Source organism: Empidonax traillii, unplaced genomic scaffold (assembly GCF_003031625.1).
Source record: "Empidonax traillii isolate 1590-97213 ecotype Southwest subspecies unplaced genomic scaffold, ASM303162v1 scaffold761:size885847, whole genome shotgun sequence".
Lineage (NCBI taxonomy): Eukaryota > Metazoa > Chordata > Aves > Passeriformes > Tyrannidae > Empidonax > Empidonax traillii.
In genome coordinates, this window is record NW_020955954.1 from 553,996 (window position 1) to 572,877 (window position 18,882).

General features: G+C 55.4%; 1 protein-coding gene across 3 annotated transcripts in view; it reads right to left on the minus strand.

Annotated features, from left to right (window-relative positions):
- SBNO2 (strawberry notch homolog 2) overlaps nt 1–18,882 on the minus strand; it is a 40,531-nt gene that overhangs the window by 1,490 nt on the left and 20,159 nt on the right. For all 3 annotated transcript variants that reach the window (XM_027901056.1, XM_027901057.1, XM_027901058.1), the window contains 26 exons: nt 17,502–17,660; nt 14,267–14,359; nt 13,696–13,792; nt 13,302–13,462; nt 12,770–12,903; nt 12,122–12,212; nt 10,774–10,917; nt 10,154–10,271; nt 9,737–9,842; nt 9,422–9,575; nt 8,859–9,035; nt 8,142–8,239; nt 6,001–6,083; nt 4,887–5,075; nt 4,267–4,442; nt 3,824–3,955; nt 3,476–3,611; nt 3,019–3,131; nt 2,464–2,535; nt 2,146–2,254; nt 1,797–1,871; nt 1,333–1,476; nt 1,060–1,154; nt 845–937; nt 501–632; nt 222–298 (listed from right to left, as the gene is read on the minus strand). In XM_027901056.1, coding sequence (XP_027756857.1) covers nt 222–298; nt 501–632; nt 845–937; nt 1,060–1,154; nt 1,333–1,476; nt 1,797–1,871; nt 2,146–2,254; nt 2,464–2,535; nt 3,019–3,131; nt 3,476–3,611; nt 3,824–3,955; nt 4,267–4,442; nt 4,887–5,075; nt 6,001–6,083; nt 8,142–8,239; nt 8,859–9,035; nt 9,422–9,575; nt 9,737–9,842; nt 10,154–10,271; nt 10,774–10,917; nt 12,122–12,212; nt 12,770–12,903; nt 13,302–13,462; nt 13,696–13,792; nt 14,267–14,359; nt 17,502–17,660 — 3,158 coding nt within the window. The remainder of the gene's footprint in view (nt 1–221; nt 299–500; nt 633–844; nt 938–1,059; nt 1,155–1,332; nt 1,477–1,796; nt 1,872–2,145; nt 2,255–2,463; nt 2,536–3,018; nt 3,132–3,475; nt 3,612–3,823; nt 3,956–4,266; nt 4,443–4,886; nt 5,076–6,000; nt 6,084–8,141; nt 8,240–8,858; nt 9,036–9,421; nt 9,576–9,736; nt 9,843–10,153; nt 10,272–10,773; nt 10,918–12,121; nt 12,213–12,769; nt 12,904–13,301; nt 13,463–13,695; nt 13,793–14,266; nt 14,360–17,501; nt 17,661–18,882) is intronic.

An 18,882-nucleotide genomic window follows, 5' to 3' on the forward strand; every position in this document is an offset into this window, starting at 1 on the left:
CTCCTCCCTGTGAGGGTGGGCAGGCCCTGGCCCAGGTTTCCCAGAGAAGCTGTGGCTGCCCCATCCCTGGCCGTGCCCAAGGCCAGGTTGGAGAGGGCTTGGAGCAACCTGGGACAGTGGAAGGTGTCCCTGCCACGGAACTGGATGGGCAGTATTTAAGGTGCCTTCCAACCCAAACCATCCCAGTGTTCTGTGGCAGGCTGGGGCTGCAGCTGCCTTACCACACGGCGTGGTTACAGTTCTTCAAGGAGAAGTGGTAGCTGCTCTCCCAGTGCTCCTTGGCTTCCTCGGGCACCACCTGCAGCACAGCACTCAGCGTTAGGGATTTTCCACTGCCCAACACCCAGTGGAGACGAGAAATCCGGGGCTGGGAGTCAGCATGTGCCATCCCTGCCCAACCACAACGGGATCCTGAGCAGCTGTGATGGGGTTAGAGGGAATGTCCTTCCAACCTCCCCCAGCCCACAGCCCCCTCGGCAGAGGCAGCAGCTCCCACCTACCCGCCGGTACTTCTTCTGCAGACTGTCCAGGCTCTCAGGCTGGCTTTGCTTCCCAATATTTGGCTTGTAGAGGATGAAGTTCTTCCCACGACTCTGCTCTGCCAGCAGACAGGTGTATTTGCTGCCTCGCATCTGTGGGGCACAGCTGATGGTTACAGTCACAGCCTCTCCACCCAGGCCCAGGTTTCTCTAAACTAACCCCTTCCTTCCTCGATGGAGGTTCTTGGAGGCATCTTCCAGCCTTCAGGCAGAGGTCAGACAGGGACCCCGTAGAGCCATGGCAGATCTCCCACTGGAGCCACCCCTGAGCTGAGGTGCCACCCTGGCAGAGCCCAGGGACGTACCTTGTAGGAGAGGTAGAACCCTTCATTGGCTCCTGTCAGTTTGAGCGACTTCTCATAAGCTTCTTCCCACTTTAAGCCTCTGTCGACGCTGATCTGAACAGGGACACACAGAGGGATTTGTAACTCCAGGGACAGGACAAGTGCCTCACAAATCCCACCCTCAGCACAACCTTGGTGCTGCTGCAGCCTAGAGCCAGGCAGAGCCAGGTGCCCACCTTGTAGAACACGACCTGCCCATCCTGCGGGTGCCCCGGGGTCAGGAAAACCTCCTTGCTCTCCTCATAGATCTCATCCACTCCTGGTGCTAAATCTGTGGAAGGAGAAAAGGCTGTTGTAAGGAAAACCCACCCAAACCACCCCCTTGGGTCTCAGGATCTGTGCTGGGTGGGGACACTGCAATGGGGAACCACCCTCAGCCAGCACAGGGAGGAACAGGGAACCCCTGGGGTGCAGGAGGCAGAGCTGTGGCCACCCCACCCTCTCCATACCAAGGATGCCCATGTCGTATTTGCCCTCCTTCTTGTCCTTCTCAATCAGATAGTCAAAGGTGTCAGAAAAATACTGGAAGAGCATGTTCTGCTTGTCCACCTCCAGGCCCAGGATGCGGTTCAGGAACTTGGTGATGGAGCAATCTGCAAGAGCACAGTGGGTCAGGGAACATGGTGCAGCTGGGCACAGAACCCACCGGCCCCCTCCAAAAGAGCCCCTCAACCAGCCCCACAGCGACCCTTCCAACAGCAGCCCAGCCCAAGGGCTGTTTCTGTGGGCTGGGAACAGCTTCAGGGCCATGGGATGTGTGGGGCCATGGGATCTGCAGCACAGGCTGCTCCCACAGGCCCTTCCCTTCAAGGCAAACACCCTGCCCAGCAAACCCCATGAGGCTGGGTGGGCCATGACACCCCCGCCCCTCCCATTTGCCCCCTGCTTTGGGCAGGAACAGCTTGACACGTACCCTTCTCCACCGAGACAGTGCCGTACTTCATCTGATTGCAGAAGACACCCACGGAGATGAGCCCTTGCTTCATTTCTGGAATGGCAGAAGACACTTTGTGTGTTTTGGGGTTAAGCCTCCCCTCAGCAGTCCTGTGGGGCTGTTCCCCTCCAGCAGTGCCCGCTGTTTGGCAGCTCAGCCTCTCTCTATGCCTGGCAGGACGATATCACCCTACTCACAGTGAGCTGCTGAGCCAGTGGCATTTTCCTCCCCCCGTTTCCTCTCTCTGACCTTCTCCTCAGCTCTTCCAGTGTCCCAAACCTGAGACTACCACGGCCAGGAGAAACCTCGGAGCTGGCAGTGTTCTTACCACGGAAGAAGTCGGCCTCCCGTCTCTCGTAGCTCTTGGGCACAGGAACTCTGTTCTCCATGTGGCTGAGGATTGTGGACAGGACCCTGTCCAGGGCTTTGGCCCCATACTGTGGGAGGAGACGAGAGTCACACATGGGAGGAACGGACACCAGAGTCCTCCCCTCAAACCTGGCTCCCGTGCCCGCAGGAGCAGCAGGAGCAGCAGGAGCTGGGTGCTAGGCAGGGCCCTGCCTGCAGGTGCCACCAATGATCTTCCCAGCTCTGATCCCACCACAGGCTCCCCCTCAGCCACGCTGCCCCAGAGCAGCCTTGTCACCTTGTTCTCGAAGTTGTACTTGCTGAGGTCCCTGGACTCGGTGGCCCGTCGGTCCCCGTGAGTTAAGGCACCCTGGGAAGGCAGGTGGAAGAAAACACGACTTTGAGCTGTTGCAAAACACCGGGGAAGGATGGTCAAAGGACAAAGGAAGAGGCCAGGCTGGGAATGTGCCATGAGGAGGCAGTGTCCTCAGGGATACTGAGACTTTACCAGAGGATTGGGGGATTTATCAGAAGTGAAGAAAATGAAACAAACCCATTATCCTAATAATTATTTCACCAGCTTTTTGGGAATAAAATGTACGCTCTGGTAATAGTGGGGGAATTCCAGCATCTGGAATTGAGTTATGCTTCCCTGATTTGATTACATATTCTTCCTCACTTCCTTTCCCAAATTCCAAGCTGCTAGAAGCCTTCTGCATTCCACAACTGCAATGCCTTCAGTCAGGGGTGACACAATCCCCCAGTTTCACTGGCCATGCCAGTAGGAGCCCCAGCACGAAATGTCCTCAGAGGGAGCTGGAGCCAACAGCAGATCCCTGCTGTGGGCACTCACCAGGCTCTCCAGGCGTTTGGCCACGATGGATGCAAACCTCCTCTCCCCTGCCAGCTCTGAGATCAGGAACACGTACTCTGGAGCAGAGACCTGGTTCGATCGGTGCGTTCGGCCTACGGGGACACGAGAACGGGGGTGGAAGGGGAGCTTGGGGTGGCCTGCCTAGAGCAGGAACATAACCAGAAAAGCCAAATAACACCCATCCTGCTCACCCTGCAGAGTCCCTCCTCTGCCCCACAGCTCAGGACTGTAAGCCCGGCTCTGCCAAGTCTCAGCAGCAACAGGGTGTGTGGCTGTGACTCTGTCCTTTGCCCACAGAGACACCTCCTAAATGCACCTGCCCGGCTGTGGCACGAGCCTGGCTCAGGCAGTCACCACACCCATCCCTCCCAGGGTGCCTGGGCCCCACGGGCTGGCTGACACTCAGGGGCAGTGCCCAGGGACACCCAGCCCTCACCGAACTGCTGGATGGCCCGGTCCGCGCTCCAGGGCAGCTCCAGGGTCATGTGCACCCGGCGCTTCTGGTTCTTCACCCGTCTGTCTGCTTGGAGGGAGATCCCTGAGCTGGAGGCCTCTGAGATGATGGCTACAAGCTACAGGAGAGACAAGTGAGAACAGAGTGAGGTTCCTGGACATGTGTGAAACTGCTTCAGGAAACAGGCCGAGCACAGGAGCAACCCCAGCGCACAGAGGGATCTGGGAATCCTTGCCAGCTTCCAGCAGGTCAAACCAACAGAAAGCTGCTGGCCTGAGGCTGGCGGGGCACAGGGATGCACAGGCACCCTCCCTGCCCTGTCCTACTCACCTTCTCCCCGTTCATGAAGCGCTCCTTCTCCTTCAGGTTGACGTGGTCTATGGACAGCCCCTGCTCCGCGCGGGACTCGAACACCACGGAGCCGTCGGGCCTGCGGACAACGCGGCCCTTCCTGCCCGTCATCTGCACACAGAGAGGGGCTGTGAGAGGGGGAGACCCCCACGGCCCAGCCAGCCAGCTCTCAACAGCTTTTCCATAGTGCCAGGGAGAGGAAACCCTCTGCCAGCAGGAACCTTATTGTTTAAAGGAAGAAATTCTTCCCTGTGAGGGTGGGCAGGCCCTGGCCCAGGTTTCCCAGAGAAGCTGTGGCTGCCCCACCCATGGAAGCGTCCAAGTCCAGGTTGGATAGAGCTTGGAGTAACCTGATCTAGCAGAAGATGTTCCTTTTCCCTATCACCCTGACACCAAAATACACTCCTCATGGTGGGGAGTACCTCAGCCACGTGCTCCGGGCCCCCGAAGTAATCAATCAGTTCATCCAAGGTGTTGAGAGGTAGCTCTTTGCCCAGTGCTTGCACTTTTGCCAGGAGGTCCTGCTTCATCTTTTCCACGATCTCCAGCTCTCTCAGGCCATGCAGCTCTTTATGGGAAGGCAGCATGTGAAAACCACCTGCAGTGTAAAAGACAAAAGTTGAGTTACTTGGTAACTGCAAATCAGAGAGGGGTAAGAGGTTGTCTCAGAGGGTTTCTGGGGGCACTATCGTGGGCAGAGACACTGTGACCTGCAGTAAATGCTGCTGGGCATGGAGTGAATTCCCTCTGGGCTTCCCCGTTTTGGTGTTGGAAGGACAATGGGCAAATCCCTCCTGCTCGCTGATTGCAGCAGGTAAATGCGGATCCACCTCAGAAACCCGAGTGTGACCATCAGTATAGAAACCAGCCAAGGTCACAAGGCTGTCCCAAGCCTGGAGGGGCTGCAATTCCCTGCAGGACCCACTGTCCCCAGCCCCAGTGCCCCCAGCCCCAGTGCCCCCAGCCCCACTGTCCCCAGCCCCAGTGCCCCCAGCCCCAGTGCCCCCAGCCCCAGTGCCCCCAGCCCCAGTGCCCCGCTCACCCTCGGCAGCACAGCCAGTGTAGGTTTGCTCCACGAAGATGACATCGTCAGTCTCGGCCAGGGACTCGGGGGAGGAGTTGATGTCGCTGGGCGAGTCGTCGGACTCGGTGCTGCTGTCGTCGCTGATCTTGATGACCCCTGGGTCACACAGGCCCCGCAAGGCCTTGGGCCACCGGCCCCTCGGCCGCCCTGCAGAGAGCGAGCGGGTCATGGCACCGGCCCCGGGGAGGCACCGGCGCAGGGCAGCAAGGGCCAGCACAGAGAGAGGAGGAGGAATCCCAAAATAGCTGGGACTGCCCCAAATGACAGGCTGACCTCGGAAAAACAGAGCCTCGGGGGTGGGGGGCAGGTAGGGAGGGAGAGCGGGAAGGAGAAAGGAAGAGAGAGAAAGGAAGAACAAGGCACTCCTGAGCAGGGCTGAAAGTTGGCTGCACATGTCAGGATGGACACGTGGCCGGCTCTGAGCAGTGCCAGCTCCTCAGAGAAGTAATCCCAGGGGACTGCTTCCAGAGGAGTGTGCAGGACATGGGAAGGTACCAGTGTTTCAGGACACTGTTTGCTTCCAAGCACAGCAAGACGTGCCCCCATGTGAGAGGGTTCACAGACCAGCTCCACAACCTGCCAGTGCTGCTGCCCCCTCTTCCTCCTTTTTCACATCCCACTAGAGGAGAAATCCCAAAACTCTTCTTACCTGCAGCCACAGCCAATAACTTGGCAGGGAAGTGGTTTTTTTTCCCCAGGACACATGCAATGCCCTGCGTAAGGTGTCATGGAGGAACCCCCTCGCTGCAGGAGGGTTTGGACACCAGCCAGGCCTTGTGCCATCTGCCCCAAGTTCAGGCTGAGGGGACAGGGCACAGCCACGGGGCAGGGGCAGAGGGCAGGCCCTGCACTGGGACAGGGCACTGGGGCACAAGTGAAGCAGGAGAAAGGTGGATGACCCAGACCTGCTGTCCTCTGGATGAAGGAGCAACAAAAGATGTGTGGGAGGGCAAACAGAAACCAAGGAGAGCAGCAAAAAGCATGGAGTGGGGAGAAGGGCAAGAGGCAGAGAACAAGTGAGTGGCTGGGGGGGAGCAGCAGGGCAGGAGGCTGGGAGTGAGGGAGCTCTTACGTTTTCTTTTAATGCCAGTTCCTTTTTCTCTCTTTCTTTTGGTTGAAGGAAAGTGCTTCTGAATTAGTGATAGAAAGACGCCTCTGAAAGTAAGATGCAAAATTTATTCCAGCTACCAGGAACACGTAACCAGTGTGTATTTGGGATAGCCCCACATTCCAGGAAGAGGGGTCAATCCTGCCCTATGGCTGCCAGCACAGGCTCAGCCAGCCCCAGATACAGCTCCTGGAGCCTGAGAGTGTGTCAAGGCTGCAGGACCTGTACACAGTAACCAAGAGGGAGCTTTAAACAGGAAACACTACACTGGGAAGCTGTTACATCAAAAATCCAGTAAGTCCCAGTGTCCAGCCTCTCTCCACACCCTGAGAGCACAGACCACCGCCGGGCCATCCAACAAATGTTCTCCACCAAGTCCTCTGATTCCCTGGCTGTGGGCCTGCTTCCCACAAAACCAAGTGGCAGAACAGGGATCCGTTGTGGTTTCAGGTGAATGGAAAAAAAATCAGAAAAATTAAAACCCAAAGGTTTCTGCGGGCTGTTCTACAAATCAAAGAGCAAATGTTTAAATGCTGACTGTGTGGATGAACACTCAGGGCAATGAGAAGGAGGTGCTGAACAAGCTCTGCTTGAAAAAAACCTAAAACCCCAAATGTTGCAAGGGACAGGTGAGAGGATGAACATGACAACTCCCCTAGGTGAGAAAAGAGAGCCTTGGGAACTGGGGAGGGAGCTCCAGGACCCTTAGGGTGAGGGGCTGAAGGGGACAAGGACCACACTGCTCCCCTGAGGGACAGAGCTCTGTCACTGCAGTTCTGTGGCACCAAGAATGGCCCCTTGCCCCTGCCCAAAAGAACACTCACTCTGGAGCCTCCCTGCTGTGCAATTCCTCTCATTTCCCGGCACTCGCCCTCCCTGTCTCCCTGCAGACAGAGCCCTGGGCTGGAATCCACTCACAGAACAATGTTTATTTTTAACCCCATTTCTCGGCATCTTTAACCAACCACTCCTTCCCAGCACACTGCCCTCCAGAAATCCCCCGAAGTGCTGGAACACCAGGACACACATTTGGAGGCTGAGCAGATGCCAGGAGACACTCAGTGATCCGGCCAGAGCTGAGGAACACAGAGTTCCTGCCTTTGGGGCCAGGGACAGTCACACAGTGTGGGACCCCCCGGCTGCAGGGACCACACTGTCCCCTACACCTGAGTTCTGTGACATGGAAACCCATCCAAGAGATCAAGAGACCAAATCACCCAAACAGCTGCCAGACCTGCCCTGTGCACTGTCACCAAACTGTGGTTTGGGCTGGAGACAGTGGAGTCACACAGACCAACCCAAACCCACCACCAAGGGAGGAGAGCTCGGCCTAACCCGGACACGCACGGCCTCTGGCATCTCTCACTGCTCCCACCTGCATCAAAAGTCACTGCAGAAGAAAACAGCCCTGAACTACAAAGGAAACACAACCCAACCCCCTGTCCCAGGCTTTTGTCACCCATTGTGCAGGTTCAGCCTGGGGATGAAGCTGCAGGTTCAGGCTGGTGTTTTGGACGCTGCAGGCAGGAGGAGGAGCAGGAGCCTCACTCTGCTGAGTGGGCAGCACGAGTCCTGCTGCTGCCTCACCTCTGGCACAGCCAGCTCTGCTGTTAGCTGGGACGGCACACGACCAGGACACTGCTCCTGTCCCATACACGAGCTCAAAGCCAACACTGGTGGATCTGAACTCCTTGGACCACTCCTCCCTTGCCACCTCACAGCACCATCACCATTACAGGAGATTCTCTTGCTCCTTCCTTTCGTGTCAACACCCTCCTTTTCCAGAACCTGACACACACAAACTACATCTGAGCTCCATTCCTGGCTCCCCTACACCTGCCAATTCTTTTACTTGAGTAGAGAGTGGGATCGAGCTGTTCCTGTAAGTCTGGACCACAGGAGACTTTGAAATTCAGGATGTAGCTCATACAGCCCCACTGAAGATACAGAGCCCCCTGGACCCCCCTGAGTGTCCTCTCCACAGTACAGGGGGAGGTGACATCAAACTGCATTTGAAGAACAGCCAGTGTTCCGTGCAGGAGCTTTCCTCCCACTCCTCTGGCCTCCCACGCACCCCCAGAGGAAAGCAGGGATTTTTAACTCACTCTGCAGCAGAGACGAAGCGGTTGAGGTGCCCATCGTTCTCGTCCAGGACCTCCCTGGTGCGAGCCTCCCCCGTGGACTGCAGGCCGATGACGATGCACTGCGGGGACACGAGGAGTGGCACAGGGAGGCGTCAGGGCAGGGGCACAGCTACAGGCTCAAGAGGCATTTCCCAGACCCAGGTACTCCCCTTGAACCCTGTACCAAAATAGATCCAAGCTGGGCCCATGGCAGGGCTCCCAATGAAGAACCATCTCTCAAATCTTTCAGCATCCAACAGCCCCCTGTGCTGACCCCACAGAGGGTGACTCTGAGCACAGACCTGTGCTAGGGATTTTCTGCCTGAAATTTCCAAGGTGCACCCAGGTGGATGAAAGGACAGAGCTGTGCTCAAGGTGAAGGGTCTGATATCTCTTCTAGAATCCCTGGATGGTTTGGGTTGGAAAGGACCTTAAAGCTCATCCAGTCCCACCCTCTTCCATGGGCAGGGACACCGTGCACTGGACCAGGTTGCTCCAAGCCCCATCCAACCTGGCTGTGAACACTTTCAGCTTGAACGTGACCCAAAATCCCGTCCCAGACCAGCCTGCCCACATCCACCATGCACCAAGAGAGGGTAATGCCTGGGGGAGGAGGCCACGTTAACTCCCCAGCATCATTCACTGGGAATGCCCTGTGAAACCTGGGCACAGAGATGACGTGCCAGGTCAGGGTGGTACCTTGTCCCTGGCCAGCTCCTCCCGGGCCAGCTCCACGAGCCGCCGCACCTTGGCAGCGATGCACAGGTACTTGAAGAAGCGCTGGTGAGCCGACCAGAACTGACCCCACAGCGACTTGCGAGACTCCAGCCCGATGCAGTCGGCTGCCTGCTGGAACACCATCAAGGCCTCTGCCCACTGCAGACGACAGCGAGGGGCATGAGTTAATATCCTCATTTCCACTGCCATTCCTGCCGTGCAGGAGGTGAGCAGAACAGTCTGCGGGCTGATAATCTGCTTTAGGATCAGTGTTTATGTTGCTGTGCTGGGCTGAATGAATGCTCTGGTCATTCTCTGCATCAGCAGGACACAGCTCTGGTTTGCAAATAGGGAACTTTCAATCAGAAGCAAAAAAGTATAAGGTGGTGGGTTTTTTTTACATCAGCTGAGCATCGTGTACCCCTTTTCTTTCTTATGTTTCAGGTCATGGCCACATTCAGGGTCCTCAAACCCTCCCACATACCAGTGGCCATGCCCAAAGCACGGGTGAACTTCAGCCTCCCACTACAACGGGCCCAGCTCACCAGCTTGGCTGCCTTGTCATAGACAGCCTTGTACTGCTCATCCAGCGGGATCTCCTCGATCCTGAAGGTCACTCCAGTGAAGCTGAGCTGCCTGGCAATGTACATCCCACTGACCTTCATGTCCATCGCCACGATCTCCATCGCTCCGACCCCCCTGGGAGAGGGCGACAATTGTGGGACTCAGCACTGACCCCCAGCACTGACCCCCCAGCACTGACCCCCCAGCCCCTCCCCTGGCTCACGCTGCCCACACCACCCTCGGGCACTGCACCCATGTCCCCCACCTCGGCCTGCCCGGGGCTGGGCAGGACTCACCTCTTCTCAATCGCATGCAGGAACTCGTCGAAGGCTCGGAACGGGGTCCCCTCCCCCCAGATCCCCAGGCGGCTCATGTAAATCATGTTTTTTGGCTCCGAGGCACCTGTTTGGGCAGAATTCACTGTCAGCAAACCCACAGCACATGGGAATAGTTGTGACTCAAGTGAAGAGAACTCTGAAGAGGTTGGCATTTGCCATTGTGCCTTAGGAGACCTTTCCAAACCTCGCCCTCCCTACACTGAGCGGGCAAGTGTGACCACACAGCTGGCCAGGAACAAGTTAAACTGGAGAGAAATTAGTCTGACCTGCCAAAAAGCTACAAGTAACATCAGTGATGGGCCTTGGGGCAGATCTTGGCTCTCTGAGCCTTGCAGCACCACTCTTCACACCCACACCCTGAGCAGAGGAGCTCACCTGTGGCACTGGCATAGACCACCCTTGCTTGAGGCAGCTTGTTCTGCAGGTCCAGCACTGCTTTGCCCATTTTGGTAGAGCTGGCGTTTTTGGCTTTGTGGCATTCATCAAACACAATCTGCAGCAGAATATCAGTTAAGGAGAAAGGATCTATTTGCATCCCGAGGATGGGAGCAGACAGAAAATACAGCCAAGCCGCCTTCATCCAACCAAACACCCTGTCCTGGTAGGGACCCACTCGTTCCCCACACATGGAATATGCTGGCTTTGCCCACTCCTCTGCTCCTCACACCCTAACTCATCTCTGCCTCCCTTTCTCTTCATCTCCAAGGTGTGTTTTGTCTTGTAATGCTGAGGGAGAGGAATGTGAAAAGGTTAATCCCAGCTGCTTCTTCCCCTCCTCCCTTTAACTGCACCCTGGGAGGAGGAGGAGATCGAGTGTGGGGGATTCATGTGCTCACAGCACTAAAATATCTCCCGCAGGCACCGGGCTGCTCCCACAGCAGCTCCCTGTGACTTCAGATGGCCCCGAGCTCATTGTGCTTCCTAGTGAAGCACAATCATAGGCAGCAGTTCCCCTCTCTCCACTTTTTGACTGTTGGAGGTTTTTTTAAGGATACAACTCCATCAAAGTTCTCCCTGCACCAGTCCAAAATCTGCTTTAGGCGCGTCCTGTGCTGTCCCCCGGCCTGGCTTTCGCCGATCAGCGCCGAGTAGGTGGCAAAGAGGACTCCTTCTGAGGTAGCTGTGTCACCGTATTTAATCTGCAGGGAGGAAGAACCAGAGCACACACACTCGTCATCACTGTCCCCAGCAGGTCACACCCCCCTGCCCACAGCCATGCTGGACACACGCTCCTGATCCCAGAACAAACCCCAGCCTGAGCTCAGAACAGGCAAAAAGCTGTCAGTAGCTGATGCTGTTGGCATTTCTATTGGCACTGAGACAGGGTGATGACAGGGACTGTAAATGTCTGGAGAAGTGCCCCAGCCAATGTGTCAGCACATCTGGACGCCCGCAGTGAACTGTGGGGACCATGTGAGGATGTCGATTTTCTGGCAAAAAAAGTGCTTCGTTTTTTTAAGCAACAGTTTAGAGTGTTTCATGGATTCAATTCCTTCCAGAAAATCATTTTCTCTTTGACCAGGTGAGATTGCTGCCCATGGGTCCCACCTCTAATGAAATCCACGGTAGGGGAAAAACCCCTAGTCCCAAGCTGAAGAACATTCCATTTAAAGTCTTTTGGGGCTGAAAACAAAATCCCTTTCAGTCTCTTATTGGAGGGCATTCAGAGGTGTCAAGCACCTGTGGTTTCTATGGACTTTGTTAAAAAAAGCTGTTTGTTCGATGCCATTTAAACCAGAGGAGAGGGTTTCAATGAACTGGAAAACACCGGACAGAGACTCAAGCAGGCCACAAAGAGCCAGCCCTGTTAATCATCACACAACTGCTGATGGTGCTTTTGAGAAACACTTCAGCCTCATCATTGAGTAACTGAAGAAAGCCTGAAAATCCTTTAATTTGCTCATCTGGGGGAAAGGCCCACATGCTCCATGGGTCTGCCAGGCACCAACCCAGGGAGCACCTCTGTGCTCCCTACATGCTCTGAGAAGCGGTTCCAAGAACCAGCACTGGCAAAGGCTGACCCAGAAGAGCAGAGCACATCTCACAGAGAGGTTCCCCCCACAGGATTCCTCAGGAATGGTCAAGGAGGCTCCCGTCCTGCTGTACTTGCACGTGCCTGCAGACACTTCCCACTCCCTGCAGGGAACAGCTCTGTGCTCCCCGTGCGGCTCCACAGGGTACGAAAATAGCTGGAGCCCCGAGTGGGAAGAGGGCTGGGAGGAGGGAACACAGGCAGCTCAGTGTCTGTGGCTGCAGAGGTGACACTGCCCCACATGCCCAGGCACAGCCTCCAACTGCTCCCATGGGCTGATTGCCAGAGCAGCCCTGCAGCTCCTCTCCTACCTTGTTCAGAGCATGCACAGGAATGTGGGAGGCCTCAATGTCCCTCAGGTCTCTCTCAGCATCGTACTTGAGATCATTGGAGACGCTGAACCTGCGAAGTGAGAGCAGGGTGGGTTATCTCCTCCTGGGGTTGGTTATCTCCCCCAGCAGTTGGGGCTGATTATGTCCCCCAGGAGCCAGGGCTGGGTATGTCCCCAGGCAGTCGAGGCTCACAGTGATTAACAGCTCTGACTAAAGCAGGAGGAGCTGTGCAGAGCTGTCACATCTCCACTGCCCACACACCCCAACCTGAGATCTGACAGCTGCCCCCTGGCACAGGCTGAGTGTGATCTGCAGCAAAGCCCCGTTCCTGGCTCTGCACCCAGGAAGCCCATGAACACCCCTGCAGACTCCAGAGAGTGGGGCCAGACTGCTCCTCACACCCCTGGGAGCACAAAACCTGCCATTTCACAGTGACTCATTCTCCATCCCTGCTGCAGGCAGAATATTCCCATTTCACAGGCAGCAAGAGGTGGAAACGACTTAACCAAGGCCACAGCATGACTCAACTCTAAAGCCAACATCAGCACTAAGGAATTCCTTACTTCTAGATCCAAATTAACTCCAAGGTCTTACGGGAAAAGAGAGGAAAAAAACCCAACAACTTACCACAGAGCTTTTTTCCTCCCTTTAAGATAATTTTCAAAGATGATGCCCGCAACGGTCCTGCCCTTTCCCACTCCGGCACCGTCCCCAATGAGGAACCCAGCTCGCTGCCCATTGGGCAATAAAACTTCGTGTTGCTGCAAAACCAAGAACAGGACTGGAAATTAAAAGAGATCTGCCTTTGCTAACAGCTCTGATGTGAGCACTGCTCAGCCCTTCCACACATCCCACCCATGCACATGCACGTCCTGCTCAGACAAACAATGGCAGGAAGGGTCAGGGGTCACGGCCAAGCTCACAAGTGGCACTCCATGGAGAGGGCCCCCAAAATGTACAGCTGTCCACAACAAAAGTCCAGGGTTCTTGCCTCTTTGGGAAACAGCCCCCACAGAAGTCCCTGACTTCAAATAATCCTTCGCAAGGCATTTAAAATGCCAAAGGAGTTTCATCACCTGAATTACAGTTATTTTACACCAGGTGAACACCTGTCCCTACCAGAGGGAGGTGCAGGAGATGGGCAAGGGGCAGGCAGTACCTGGCAGGCATAGATGATTGCTTCCAGCTGTAGTGCAGAGAGGGAGCCCTTGTCAGCCACGGAGCACGGCAGGGACAGGCTGTAGGTGATGTCAGGGGGGGGAACGCTGGACAGGGTACTCGTCTCAACCACCAGGTCAGGGTGGTGCTTCCCAATCTTGGCTAAATGACAACAGAACACAGGTAAGGTAAGGCCTTTGCTCCCAGGGGCACCTCAGGAGCTCTGCAGAGCTCATCAACTGGCTGCAGCCCTGGTCATGGCAGAGTTCTCCCAGAAAACCACAAGCCTGGGAGGTGCCACGGTGAACACCAGATACTGCTCACAGGAAATTAAGGGAGCAGTGAAACAGGCTGGCGACAATGGAGCAAACAGCACTTCCCATGGCAACACTCACACTTTGAAGGGATGTATTCTGCATAGGTCTCCGTTTGTCCCAACTCTTCCGTTTCTTCCTCCTCACCCTCGTCCTCCTCCTCTGCAGGAGCCTGAGACTGGAGAGGAGCATTGACCCAAGGTTAATGTTCTTGCTGAGCTATGCCCTCGTGCAGTGCTGTGCCCTGCCACTGAAACCACCCCCCAAACCCTCCAGACACAATCCATCTCATTTGCAGACTAAGGGAAACCACCAGTGGGAGCCCAGCCCAGGGGCTGCAAGAGCTGCCTGGTCCTCACCGAACTGGGGAAAGATGTTTGCAGCACTTTTTGGGTGGGCTGTGCTCTCACCTGCCCTGAGCGAGGCACCCAGCACAGCTTTAAACCAGCGTGGTGCCAGCAGCACAGGGCAAAGTCCTGAGAGCCCAAAGCGTCCCTTAACACAGTGAGGTGCCACCCCAGGACATACAACACACTTCTGTTTTCTTGTCTCATTCCCTCTGAAGAGAAAAGGGTCAGAACTGCTCCCCCCACGCTGGGATGTCCCCAGGAGCCTGGTGTCCCATCCCACTGAGGCCAACCATCGCTCTCACCTGGTAGCTGGTGAGGAGTGGGGTGTTGGGGACAGCAGGAACGTGGTCGTGGGAGCTATTCAGGCCAGGGAATGGTGTGCTGGATGAGAACAGCTGCAACACAAAGGGTGCAGGTGAGGAAAGGCTCCAAACCCTCAGCCCTCCGACCCCAGCAAGCACAGAAATACACCAACAAAGATCCTTGGACACGTGTGATCCCTGGACCATCCAGCCTGCTGTGCCACAGCCAGCAAGGACAGAGAGCTCCCAAGACACTCTGGGCAGGGAGGACTCAGGCAAGGAGATCCTTTGTCTGCTCCCACACAAACAAATTCACCCTGGAATTTCCCGACAGCGAGCAAGGTCAGGCCAGCAGCTCGTGGCATCCAAAGCAATCAGCAACTCCAGGAGCAGCACTACTCCAAGTTTACAGCCTGTGCAGAGTGCCAGGCTCACAGAGCCTCCTGCTCCACCAGCACCAGAGAAAGATGGGAAGATCTTAGGCATAAACACTCCTATTTTTAAATAAAATCAAAAAAAATAAAAAGAAGAAAGAAAAAAGCCACCCTCCATTCCTGGAAGCCTGAGTCAGAATTACCAGAAGGAAGCTGGACGGAAGAGCTGCTTTTGGTGCCAGCAAATCTGGAGAGCAGGTGAAACATCCCCACCTACAAATCCCAGCTCAGAGTTTGGTCTCAGGCAGGAGAAAGGCCTGGAGCTGCTGGAAGGGCAGGATGTGTTCTCGCAGCTCCAGCAGTAGGAGGTGAATGCAGGGCTGGTTTTGCATCACCCAATCCCCAAAGTACAAACCTCTGCTATCCCAATCCAGCTTTGGCACTCAGCATTCCACCCCAGGAATTGCAGAGGATGCAACAGGAACCTTGGTTGCTCAGAGCATTTGGAAACTACCCACACAGGTGAGAATGTGCTGTGAGTGCCAGAGCAGGTGGGATCAGGAGCTGCAGTGGGAGATGGATCATCCACCTGTACAATCCCTGCCTTTCTCCACCCCCCCTTCACCTCCCAGTTTGATTTTCTCCTCCCTCTGTGTTAAGGACATCCAGAGAAGAGGAACACAGATCCATGAGAACACAGGGCTGGAAGCAGGAGAGAGAGTGACAATTTCATAGTTACAGCCTCGGCCCTACTCCATTTTTTTCCTCTTTGCATTATTCTCCATTTTGTCCCACCTCCCTGGGAAAGGAATCAGTCCCATGTGGCTTCCAGGCCAAGTCCCCCTCTGTGTAAATCCCTTCCCTGGGTACTGAGCTGGGAGAAGGGTGAAGTGCTGTGAACAAGCTATAAAAACCTGCATGAGCAGCTCCAAAATTCCAGCCCCAGGCTTCCAAAGTAAGTCTGTGCTTCCCAGCCTTAAAACACTGGGAATGTGTGAGACGGATGAGAGAAAACACGACATGACAGGGACTATTTTTAAATGGTATTTCCCAACTCCATTACAAAGGAAACTGTTTTGTCTGCTGCTCCTGCAAATATTTCACAGGGTGGCAGCTCTTCCCTGACTGCCCATTGCTGAATGACAAACAGAGCCAACACACTGGATGCAGCTCCTTTCCTCGGGATAACAACTCTCCCCATGGGCACATGGACAGCTCTGCCTCCAGCCCTCTCCTCCTCAATCTTAACACCCCACTCCAGACTCAGCACTGGGCACCTCTCGGGCCAGGGGTTCCCAGGGAGCTTGGAATGTTTATTTTTAAAGAGGACAAGGCACAAGGCTGTTCCTGTACCTGGGATCCACAGGTGGGTCTCCCACAGGATGCATCCAGCTTGGCCCCTGGGATGTCCCACACATCAGAACTGTGAGAGACTGATGTTCCTGCTCTGCCTGGGTCTCTGAAACAGAAATTCTGGAAAAACTGCAGTCCTGATAACGCAGCAGAGCTGGGTCAGAGCTGGCTGCACAGCCCCAGCTGAGTGATGCCCTGGATCACACGGATCAGGATGAATCTGCCCGGGTGTAACATGACTGAGGTTCCATTTGTACTCTAGCTTAGTGACTGCTCTGGCTGCTGGCAAGCCAAAATTCCTGCAATTCTATGGAAAACTACACTGTGAGGATGTGGGAAGGGATAGGGAGAGATTATCCAAACTGCTGATACCGTGCACCAACGTGCAGCTGCCAACGATGAGTCAGTCTGACAATCCTTTCGCCCAGTGTCCAGGTCCACAGTGCCACCTCCACGCAAAAATGAAACCAAAATCTCCTGTCCAGGATGCACCTCCCTGACACCTCCTCAGGAAATATCACTCAGTTAAAAAGCAGCCCAAAAAGCAACGACCCCGCCCAAACCATCTCTGTCTCCAGAAAACACAGATAAGACAACGTCTAAAATAGCTGGAGATTCCTTTCCAAGGGAAGTTGTTTATAAATGGAATTCCAAGGAGCTAATTGGCCTTATCTGAGTCCAAGTGCTCCACAGGACAAAAGAGGCGAGGGCAGGACGTGAGGAACAGCACGGGAGAGAGACAGGGACAGGGCCAAGCTGGAGACACTGCAGTGCCCACTCGAGTCAGTCTCACACTTACACGATATTTATTTCTCCCTTGTTTTCTTTACAATGAATTTAGAAAACTGGGTGTTTTCCCTCGTTCTTCCTAAGAGAGTGACCTGCAGAGGGACCGGGATCCAGCGGATGTGGACGATGCGGCTCCAACAACCCCCGGAGGAGCTGGCTGCCCCGGTGCCCACGTCAGCCCCAGCTGAGGCAGAGCAGATGGCAGAGGGCTGGTGAACATGCCCAGGACCACATGGTGCTGTGGGATTGCCAGGAGATCCCACGCCCCGGAAAACTCCGGGATGTAAAAGCCTGCAGGGACTCGGACTCACAAAGTAAACACAAATGGTGAGTCTCAAGTTGAGACAGCTTTTCAGTCACTGTAACTGAAATATTTGCCCTGGAGAACAAACAAAAGGTGCTGCTGCTGTGGGGGGCAGTTAATGATCCATGTCAGGGTGGTTTTCCTGGAGCCCATCCCTTCAGCACTCCCGAGTGCCCTGTCCAGGTCACACTGGACCTGCTGAATGTTTTAGGGATACATCCTCCTCGGGATGTACCTCCCTGCCACAGCTGCCAGGAGAAAGAGCTGGTGCCTGCTAACAGCAGAACAGCATCGTCACACCTCAACTTCACCCCGAAGGAATTGGGTTGGTTTCTTAATTCCTTAAAACCCCCACAGGATGAAGCCTGAGGTGTCTCCTGTCTTCTGTGGAGGACGAGGGAGAAGCAGCCCCTACCTCGATGGGGTTGGGTGGCATGTTCACATCCCATAGTGTTGGCACGTGGTTCAGGCTGTCGGCGGACAGGAAGTCCTTGGGATCCGCGATGTCCGAGAGGGAATCCGCGGGGGACGAGAAGAGGGAGTTGTTGGAGAGCTCATCGAGGTATGAAGAATCCTGCAATGCAGACACAACCGTGGTTAGGGGAGGCAGGATGAGACCAGAGAGCTCCTTCCTCGCTCAGCCAGCAAGTTCTAATTTCTTGCTGTTGAATGAGCAGCCCCGTTACTTCACGCTCCACAAATCTCAGAGATTAACCTGAGGCTGAGGATACGCTCTGAGGTGCAGATTGAAAATCTGTTTCTTGAAAAAGCAGGGAAACCCCTGGCCAGGAGTACGGGTACACGGTCAGGGCTGACTCGGGCTGTGCACATCCCTGCACACAGAGGAGTGGGAGAGAGGCATTGTGCTGTTCCTGAGGGCTTCAGGCTGAGACCTGGGTCAGACACCCCCTAATTGCTATCAAAAATTACGGGTTTCAGTGTTTAAACCCCCAGGACACATTCCCTTCCCCTTTTCTCAGGGATGTCTCACTGGCCCCCTGAAGCCGCTGAGTGCAGGCACTGGCAGCGGTGCACGGAGGCACTGAAGGATTGGCAGGTGTGATGTTGGGGGTTGGATTCCTCAAATACCAACCAGGGGACCCAGGAACTCAAGGAGCAAGGGCTGCCAGTGGGTCTGGCAGAGCAGGGTGGCACCTCCTGCCAGCAGCGGGTGCTGCCGTGTGCCCAAGGGGCAGCGCTTCCCGTGCAGCTCTTGATATTCCTGTGGCTATTTTGGGATTACCCAGAAAGCAAGCTGTCTGCAGAGTGAACAGGCATCCAGACTTATCACCTCAGAGTTAGGGGATCTCTGGACTCCGTTTCACACTTGGGAAAGCAGAACAACACTGGGGCGAACGCGGCCTCGTCCAGAGCGAGTGCCCTGTGCAGGATCCCATCTGGTCCCATCACTAAGACTCCTCTGAGCAGGGTTTGTTCACCTGCCAGTGGCACTGACAGAGGCTGGGTCAGGAGGAAACATCTGCACATCATGTCATGGCAGCAGGAGGGGCAGCCCAGAGCGGCCACTGCATGTCAGGGTCCCAAGGACAGGCAAAGGCTGGGCTGGAACAGCAGCAGGATCTGGGAAAGCCCTGTGACACCACCTGAGACACCCCAGCAAGTGTCCCCCACCACCTTCCCAAAGCCAGCCCCTTCCATCCCCATCGCTCAGGGCACTGGGCTGAGCTGGGAGGAGCAAACAAGCCTCCAAGGCAGAGGGAGGACAGTGCCAGTCCTGGAAGTGATGCAGTGATCCCATCCTCTCCCGGCATCTCAAAGCATTACTCACCAACTTC